This window comes from Nansenia antarctica (genome assembly GCF_963989245.1).
Source record: "Nansenia antarctica genome assembly, chromosome: 8".
NCBI classification, from domain to species: Eukaryota; Metazoa; Chordata; class Actinopteri; order Argentiniformes; family Microstomatidae; genus Nansenia; species Nansenia antarctica.
Window position 1 is genome coordinate 9,637,777 of NC_137678.1, and position 10,000 is coordinate 9,647,776.

Below are 10,000 nucleotides of genomic sequence, written 5' to 3' on the forward strand. Positions count from 1 at the left end.
AGAATAAAACTGGAACATGTCACATGTTTGTCGTGTGTGAAAATAACAATGATACAGTCTGAATCTGCTGCGCAATGAGTGAGAGGTTTGGTCAGTTGTGAAGAATAACTGAGGATTAATATCTAATTGGGATTATATTTAAGGGTAACGAATCACTCTATGGAAAAGATAGTTGCCTTCAGTTATTGGTAGATAGGAAAGGTTTTTTACAATTACTCGCTTACATTTAATAAGATCATTTTCGCTGCTCTCTGTAAAGCGCATTGGGTCACTTTTGTGAGAAATGCGCTATAGAAATAAAATGTGATTTGATTTGATATCAATCAATCAAACTTTATTTATGTTCTATAGCACAAATCATGCATTGAATGTAACTCCAAGTGCAGTATTTACTAAACCACAATATAATAAAACAAGAGCTATACGGATCAAGAGTGTTTGTGCACAGCGCCACTGTGTGTGAAGGCGCTACTGAAAGTGATGACAGAACGCATGTCTCAGAAGATACGCGGTCACTTAGTGACGCAAAGGTAGTTCTGTATTTATCTCTATCTGTATTAGTACATTTATTTTGAAAGCTGTATTTTGACAGCTCTACCATGGGCACTTTTATTTTGATGGGGCATTCTTTGTTGATTGACTTACGACAGTTCAGGACGAGTCAGTCTCGCGGCATGTGGTTTTTATGAAAAGCTTTAAGTATGTTCACTGCATAATTCTAAGTCTAATATTTCAGTGATTATTGAGCAGTATTCAAATATTTAAATACATTGAGCAGCAGCTGAAACTTTGTCTAAGAACCAAGATATTGAGAAAGCAGTTCATTCAATGAAGACGCTGTTCCAAGAGATGATCTTCCGTGCAGGCGTGCACCCTGGATCAGCGGAGCTTTTGTGTTAAGTGTTCATGTGTTTTCTTGTATGGTGTAGCTTACAAAAGTCTGCCTTTCCACTTATATTTGTGAAACTAAGTAGCCTAAATGTGTTGCGACTGTGCTTACGGTGTTTTAATGTTGTTGTTTTTTTCGGTTAACCGGAAAACCCCGGTTTTAGTCTTTGACGGTTTTTCGGTTTCAATAATTGGAAACCGTCCATCCCTATTGCACAGCTTGCTCAGCTGCTCTACCTCATCCCTGTACGCCGCCTCGTCCCCCCCCCGAGATGCAGCCCACCACGAATGGTGGTGTCGTCTGCAAACTTTACGATGGAGTTGCTGGGGTGGACGGGGGTGAAGTCGTAGGTGTAGAGGTTGTAGAGGATGGGGCTTAGCACGCTGCCCTGGGGGGACCCAGTGCTGAGTCTGAGGGCTGTGGAGGTGTGGGAGCCCACCCGCACCCTCTGGGGGCGCCCTGAGGGTGGCACCCTCTTCTCTCTGTGGTCTGCCTTGGCCTCCCGGATGCCGCGCTTTAGGTTAGCCCTGGTGGTGCTGTACAGCAGTGTGCCCTTCCCTGCGAAGGCGTTGTCCCTCTCATTGATCAGTTTTTGGACCTTCCCAGTCATCCATGGCTTCGTGTTGGGGTAGACCCGGACCCGTTTGTCCACGGTGACTGAGTTGGTGCAGTTCACCATGTGGTTCAGAACCGACGACGTGAACTGTTCCAGGTCCTCATGCTCATATTCCTGCCATGAGGTGTCATTCAGGCAGATCTGCAGTGGAGCGGACCCTGCTGGCCAGGTTCTGACAGTCTTAGTGGTGATGGGAGCACTTTTCCTCATGGGAGTGTAGGCTGGGATCAGGAGGATTGACACATGGTCAGACATGCCTAGATGAGCTAGTGGTCTAGCCTTGTAAGCAAGCTTGATGTTGGTGTATACCTTATCCAGTCTGGCCCAGTATAATTAGCTGCTATCATCTGGGCCAGGCTGAGGGGTCTGTAGTTGGACTGTGGTTTCAAACAGAGCTGTGTGTGTGTGTGTGTGTGTGTGTGTGTGTGTGTGTGTGTGTGTGTGTGTGTGTACAGAGCCCCAGTCAGTGTAATTGGTTGACGCTGCTACCTCACTCTGCCCAGTCATGACAGACTAATAAAGGGTGAGGAGGTCAAATGAGAGAGGGAGGAGGAGGAGGAGAGAGGAGGAAGGAGAGAGCACAGAGGTAGAGTACACGTACACACACACACACACACACACACAGACACACACAGACACACACATACACACACATACACAGACAGACAGACAGACACACACACACACACACACACACACACACACACACACACAGACATACAGACAGACAGACACACAGACACACACACACACACACACACACACACACACACACACACACACACACAGACACACAGACATGCACACACACACACACACACACACACACACACACACCTCCTCCCAGCAGTAGTGTGGGCAGGTCCCACTGCAGGACGTGTGTGAGACACCTGCCCACGCCCACGGGGGTCATGTTGAAGCAGCGCATGGGGTCTCCGGCCATGGTGTCTGCCCCCAGCTGCATCACCACCGCCTCCGGGTTGAACAGCGCACGCACCTCCTGCATCACACTGGACCCACGGACAGAACAGACAGAACAGACAGAACAGACAGGACAGACAGGACAGACAGAACAGACAGACAGACAATCAGACAGGACAGACAGAACAGACAGAACAGACAGAACAGAACAGAACAGAACAGAACAGAACAGACAGACAGAACAGACAGAACAGAACAGACAGAACAGACAGGACAGACAGAACAGACAGAACAGACAGGACGGACAGAACGGACAGAACGGACAGAACAGACAGAACAGACAGAACAGACAGAACAGACAGAACAGACAGAACAGACAGAACAGACAGAACAGACAGAACAGAACAGACAGAACAGAGAGAACAGACAGGACAGACAGAACAGACAGACAGACAGACAGACAGAACAGACAATCAGACAGGACAGACAGAACAGACAGAACAGACAGAACAGAACAGAACAGAACAGAACAGACAGAACAGAACAGAACAGAACAGACAGAATAGAACAGAACAGAACAGACAGGACAGACAGAACAGACAGGACAGACAGGACAGACAGAACAGACAGAACAGACAGAACAGACAGAACAGACAGAACAGACAGGACAGACAGAACAGACAGGACAGACAGAACAGACAGAACAGACAGAACAGAACAGACAGAACAGAGAGAACAGACAGGACAGACAGAACAGACAGACAGACAGACAGACAGACAGAACAGACAATCAGACAGGACAGACAGAACAGACAGAACAGACAGAACAGAACAGAACAGAACAGAACAGACAGAACAGAACAGAACAGAACAGACAGAATAGAACAGAACAGAACAGACAGGACAGACAGAACAGACAGGACAGACAGGACAGACAGGACAGACAGGACAGACAGAACGGACAGAACGGACAGAACAGACAGGACAGAACAGAACAGAACAGACAGGACAGACAGAACAGACAGGACAGACAGGACAGACAGAACGGACAGAACGGACAGAACGGACAGAACAGACAGGACAGAACAGACAGAACAGACAGACAGACAGAACAGACAGACAGAACAGACAATCAGACAGAACAGACAGACAGAACAGACAATCAGACAGAACAGACAGAACAAAGAGAACAGACAGAACAGAGAGAACAGACAGGACAGACAGGACAGACAGAACAGACAGAACAGACAGGACAGACAGGACAGACAGAACGGACAGAACAGACAGAACAGACAGAACAGACAGAACAGACAGAACAGACAGTCAGACACCACCACAATGTGTTTAGCACACGATGCCCTTCCATCATCAACTGACCCAACAGAAAATACCAAAAACCTTAATGTCGGGGAGAGAGAGAGAGAGGGAGGGAGGGAGAGAGAGAGAGAAGAAGGGAGAGGAGAAGAAGGGAGAGGAGAAGGAGGGAGAGGAGAAGGAGAGAGAGAGGGAGGGATTAAGGGAGGGAGGGAGAGAGAGAGAGAGGAGAAGAAGGGAGAGGAGAAGAAGGGAGAGGAGAAGGAGGGAGAGGAGAAGGAGAGAGAGAGAGAGAGGGAGGGAGAGAGGGAGGGAGGGAGAGGAGAAGAAGGGAGAGGAGAAGGAGGGAGAGGAGAAGGAGGGAGAGAGAGAGAGAGAGGGAGGGAGAGGAGAAGGAGGGGGAGGAGAAGAAGGAGGAGGAGAAGGAGGGAGAGGAGAAGGGAGAGGAGAAGAAGAAGAGAGGAGAAGAAGGAGGAGGAGAAGGGAGAGGAGAAGAAGAAGAGAGGAGAAGAAGGAGGAGGAGAAGGGAGAGGAGAAGAAGGGGGAGGAGAAGGAGGGAGAGGAGAAGAAGGAGGAGGAGAAGAAGGGGGAGGAGAAGGGGGGAGGAGAAGGAGGAGGAGAAGGAGGGAGAGGAGAAGGGAGAGGAGGAGAAGGAGCAGACCTGGTGAAGACCTGGAGGTATCTCTCGTCGTTGATGCCGTCCTCCAGGGGGACGTTGACAGCGTACCGTTGAAAGCGACCCTTCCCCAGCCCCGTGTCCACCAGGTCCCCTGTGCCTGCACCACACACACACACACACACACACACACACACACACACACACACACACACACACACACACACACACACACACACACAGGCAAGAGTTACTACTACAGGTCAACACAGTAGCTACACAACACAGGCTAGAGTCACTACTACAGGTCTACACTGTAGCTACACAACACAGGCTAGAGTTACTAGGACTCTAGACGGCGCAGCCTCTGTCACCAAATGCGAGGAATTTGCAGCCCACTTCAGGGATAAGATAACAAATATTAGAATGTGTATTACTCAGGAAAGACTAGGTTTGTGTAGCACCACAGATCCGCCACCACAGAACATGACTATGAGCATGTTCACCATGATTAGTACGGAAACACTAGGTAAAATTGTGTCACAGCTTAAACCGTCTACGTGTCCTCTTGACCCTATTCCTACCACCTTTTTTAAGGACATTTTTGAATCTGTGTCTGATGACATACTAGGCATTGTAAATCACTCCCTACTTAAAGGGATATTTCCAGCGACGCTAAAAACTGCCCTGGTTAGACCTAGGGATGTCCCGATCCGATACTGAGATCGGATATCGACCCGATATTGGTCCTGAATGCTGGATCGGAGATCGGACCAGAAAAAAAAAAGGCTCCGATCCGATCCTACTGTCATCCGCAGTCAAACTTATGTGTATAAGCGATGAGAGAATAAAAACAGTGAACAGAAACACGTGTCGCAGAAATCCTTCACGCAAGTCCTATATGCGCTTAAAATGCGCATAGCGCTTCACGCGAGTCCTATATGCGCTTAAAATGCGCATAGCGCTGCGCTGTGTGCTTCCGGTTTCATTACAAAGAGGTTAACCCTATGTGCCTGACGTCTAACAACATTCAAATTACTCTAACTTCATATTTTTTCGGATTTCAATGTATGACACATCATTTGAAAGCTTATGATCCGTAGTTCCAATCCACAACACGTCGCATTTGTTGCTTTAATAAAGGCTGGCAGTCTTTAATTTAACTGTTGTTGGTGTGGACTATATACTGGGGAGGTATTTGAATGAATGAATGAATGAATGGTCTTTATTGTCATTGCTACAGTACAGGTACCAAACAACGAAATTTAGGAGGGGTGGCTCCCCTGGTGTTAGGAAAAAAAAAAAAAAAAAAAAAATATTCAGGGGTCAAAAAATTTATACAAATATCGGATCGGTATCGGTATCGCCGATACCCGAAGCCCAGGTATCGGTATCGGTAGTGAAAAAGTGGGATCGGGACATCCCTAGTTAGACCCACCCTGAAGAAAAGTAACCTAGATCCTTCTGATCCAAAAAACTGTAGACCAATATCCAATCTCACTTTTCTAAGCAACATTTTAGAAAAGGCAGCGTATAGACAGCTTCATGAATTCTTAGTCCTAAATAATAGGTATGACCCACTTCAGTCAGGTTTCCGATCATACCACAGCACAGAAACCGCTTTGCTTAAGGTAACAAATGACCTTAGGATAAATGCAGACTCGAAAAAACTCTCGATTCTTGTACTCTTAGACTTAAGTGCAGCCTTTGATACGGTAGACCACTCCATACTTATTGAGAGACTTGAAAACTGGGTTGGCCTCTCAGGTCCGGTCTTAAACTGGTTCAGGACTTACCTGGCTGACCGTGATTACTTTGTAGCCCTTGGTGACCATAAGTAAAAAAATTATAGCACAACCTGTGGAGTTCCCCAGGGGTCCATTTTAGGACCGTTGCTTTTTAGCCTATACATGCTACCCCTCAGTTCTGTTATCAAGAAGCATAGCGTTAACTACCACAGCTATGCTGACGACACTCAGCTTTATATCTCAGTAACTCCCAACGACTACAAGATGATCGACCACCTGATAGACTGTATTGCCGATATTAATATTTGGATGACACAAAACTTTCTCCAACTCAATCAAGAAAAAACAGAGGTATTGATCATTGGCGAGAAAACTGGGAGAGAGAAATTATCTGCACACTTGAAAACACTAGCTCTTAACACTAAGTGTCAGGCCAGGAATCTTGGTGTCATAATTGACCCAGATCTAAATTTTGAAACTCATATTAATAACACTAATACTCAGTTTATTAATTAATTACTCATATTAATATTACTATTACTGAGAAAAGAGCAGTTGGCATCCAGGAAAGACTGGTGGGCTGCCAGGGAAGTCTGGCTGGCGGCAGGAAAGACTGCACCGGGGGTGGCGGGGCTAGTTACCCTTTAAACACGTCCTTGTAGCCTTGCTACAGGGACTCCCCAAACTAACTACAAGCAAAATAAGGAAAAAACAACCCGGCGGTCCACCGAGAGGCGGGATGGAAGATGGACCAATCAGGACAGATAACACGGTAACGACTGGAACGGCAACGACTAACGATCAAAGGATCCTGAGAGAATGCAGCTGTGGGTGGTCCAAAGTAACAACCTACTTGGGCCTGCGGATCCACCAGGGGAGGACAAAATGCGGCGGCAGCTATCAGATGCAAACTTGCACTGCGCCAGCAGGTCAGACAAGGAGGAATCAGAGCCAGGTTGAGCACCACAGTGCTACTGATCCCACCATTGCATCCGGTGAGAGAGAGCAAGAACAGCCTCCCCAGCAGGATTTGCAACCACATCTGCACGACCCACAACAGGAGCATCAGAGCAGAACGCCAGGTAGAGAATCCACCAAGGAAACCCCAGAGAAGCCAGACCGGAAACCCAAGATCAAGTGGCCAAAGGCCAGCGACAAGGATTCATGGAGAAGCTTCGACGAAAGCTTACATACCACCCTCCAGAACAGTCTAAGAGGCAGCACAACGTCCAAGCTGAACATCTTCGGCCATATCATCTATGAGGAAGGCAAGGGAAGATTTGGAGAGATGCCTCAGAGGAGGACCGTTCCTAGGCAGAGCGGGAGACGGGAGAGAGAAATCCTCCAGCTGGTAAAGGAGCGGCGACGTTTGCGGAAGGCATGGAGGAGAGCTGAGGAAGAGGAGAAGGAGGGCTTGCAGAACCTCTGGAGTCAGATCAGAACCAGACTCACCCACCTGAGGCGAGCTGAAAGGATCAGGAAACGTAGAAGCAACAAGGAAAAGGCAAGGACGAACTTCTTCCGGGACCCGTTCAAGTACGCCCGGGGTTTGCTTGAGGAGACGAAATCGGGGAAGCTGCAGACCACCGAGCAGGAGCTGGAGGAACACATCAAGGACCAGCTCAGTGACAGCCAAAAGGAGAGTCCCCTTGGTTCCCCAGGGCACGTACCGCTCCCACCCGAGCCCTCTTCTCAGTTTGACACCACTCCCCCCAGATGGTCTGAAGTTAAGCAGGCGGTGGAGCATGCGAGAGCTGCATCTGCACCCGGACCAAATGGCGTCTCCTATAGGGTATACAAGAACTGCCCAATGACCCTGAAGCTTTTGTGGAGACTAATGGGCATTGCCTGGAAAACAGAATCCATCCCTTCAGCATGGAGCAGAGCAGTCACTACCTTCATCCCGAAAGAGAAAGACTCCCATAACATCAGCCAATTCAGAGGCATAGCCTTATTGAATGTGGAGGGGAAGATCTTCTTCTCAGTGATGGCAAAGCGCATGACCAGCTACCTCCTGGCAAACAATTACATCGACACCAGCTGTCAGAAGGCAGGCGTCCCAGGATTTCCTGGCTGCGTGGAGCACTCGGCTATGATCTGGGAACAGATCCAGACAGCGAAGCGGAGCAAATCAGACCTGCACGTCGTTTGGCTGGACCTTGCAAATGCATATGGGTCTGTTCCCCACCAGCTCATCCACTTTGCCCTCAAATTCTTCCACATACCACCGTGCATCCAGAGCCTACTAGCAACCTACTTTAACAACTTCCATGTATGCTACACAACCCAGGAGTTCTCAACGTGTTGGCACCGGCTGGAGAAAGGGATAGCGATGGGTTGTTCGATCTCCCCCATCCTTTTCACAGCAGCGTTTGAGATCATCCTAATCGGCGGAAGACAGATGGTCCGAGGAATCAGATCCCAGTCAGGTCTGCGACTCCCAGCCCTACGGAGCTATATGGATGATGTCACCACACTCCTTCAGACAGCAGCGTGCACAGCGAGACTTCTGAAGAGGTTTGAGGAGCTCCTAACATGGGCCCGGATGAGGATAAAACCAACTAAGTCCCGCAGTCTCTCAATCAGGAAAGGAGTCCGGAATGACAACATCTCTTTCTCAGTGGATGGCGAGAAGATCCCGCTGCTAGTGGACCATCCTGTGCGAAGCCTCGGAAGGCTTTACACGGCTGACCTTTCTGACAAGCACATGGCTTCTTCTGTCACTTCCCAGCTCTTGGACGGCCTGAAGAAGATCGACCAAAGCCTCCTGCCAGGGAAATTCAAGGTGTGGTGTTACCAGTTCACCTTATACCAACGTCTCATGTGGCCCCTGAAGTTGTGTGACATCACTTTAACAACAGTGCTGAAGTTGGACGCAAAAGCCAACAACTACATCCGCAAGTGGCTGGGCCTTCCCCGCTGCCTCACTAATACAGCGCTGTTTGGAAGAACCACACTGAAGCTCCCACTGAAATCCATCAGCCTGGGCTATAAACAGGAGAAAGTGAGACTCGTGTTCGAGCTGAGAGACTCACCCGACCCGTTTGTCCAACACAGCAAGGCCCAGGTTCGCACAGGACGCAAGTGGGATGCCACGCAGGCAGTTGACCAGGCCATCAATCGCTTGAAACACCAGGAGATCGTCGGGGTGCTGCAGCCAGGCAGGACTGGTTTTGGATGGGGATCAGCACCCAAGATGTGGTCCAAGGCAACGAGGAAGGAAAGGAAAGATCTAGTTATCTCCGAAGTCGTAAAGATCGAAGAGGAGTGCTACAAAATCAGAGCCGTGGGCCAACAACAGCAAGGAAGGTGGACAACGTGGGAGGCTGTGATCAACAGAGCCATCACATGGAAGGATATGTGGAGGCTGCCCCAAGCAAGGCTGAGCTTCTCGATCAGGGCCACCTACGACACCCTTCCCAGTTCCCGGAACCTGCACCTCTGGTACGGCACAGAGGAGACCTGCCAACTCTGCAACGCCAACAACCCAAACTTGCGACACATCCTCTCTGGATGCAAGGCGGGACTGACGCAGGGTCGGTACAGATGGCGGCACGACCGGGTGCTGCGCAAACTTGCAGAAATTCTGGAAGCACGCAGACTGGAATCAAACAAGAGCAGCCCAGTCACATCACAGCAGCGGATCCAGTTTGTCCGGCAAGGGGGAGAAAGTCAGGGCAGCAGCACGAAGCAGTGGTCCCTCCTGTCTCCTGGAGGAGAGTGGAACATGAGAGCTGACCTCGATCGACAGCTGAAGTTCCCACACGAGATCACATCAACCTCCCTTCGGCCAGATGTCGTACTCTGGTCTACCCCGATGAGGACAGTCATCATGGTGGAGCTGACCGTTCCATGGGAAGAGGGGATGGAGGCTGCCTTCGAGAGAAAGAAGGAAA

At 49.2% G+C, this 10,000-nt stretch overlaps 1 protein-coding gene across 1 annotated transcript in view; it reads right to left on the minus strand.

Moving 5' to 3' along the window:
* The window catches only part of hdac8 (histone deacetylase 8), a 25,001-nt gene that overhangs the window by 7,212 nt on the left and 7,789 nt on the right, over positions 1-10,000 (minus strand). Inside the window, exons 7-8 of the mRNA XM_080537826.1 lie at positions 4,402-4,516; positions 2,343-2,515 (exon numbers count right to left, since the gene is read on the minus strand). Coding sequence (XP_080393952.1) covers positions 2,343-2,515; positions 4,402-4,516 — 288 coding nt within the window. The remainder of the gene's footprint in view (positions 1-2,342; positions 2,516-4,401; positions 4,517-10,000) is intronic.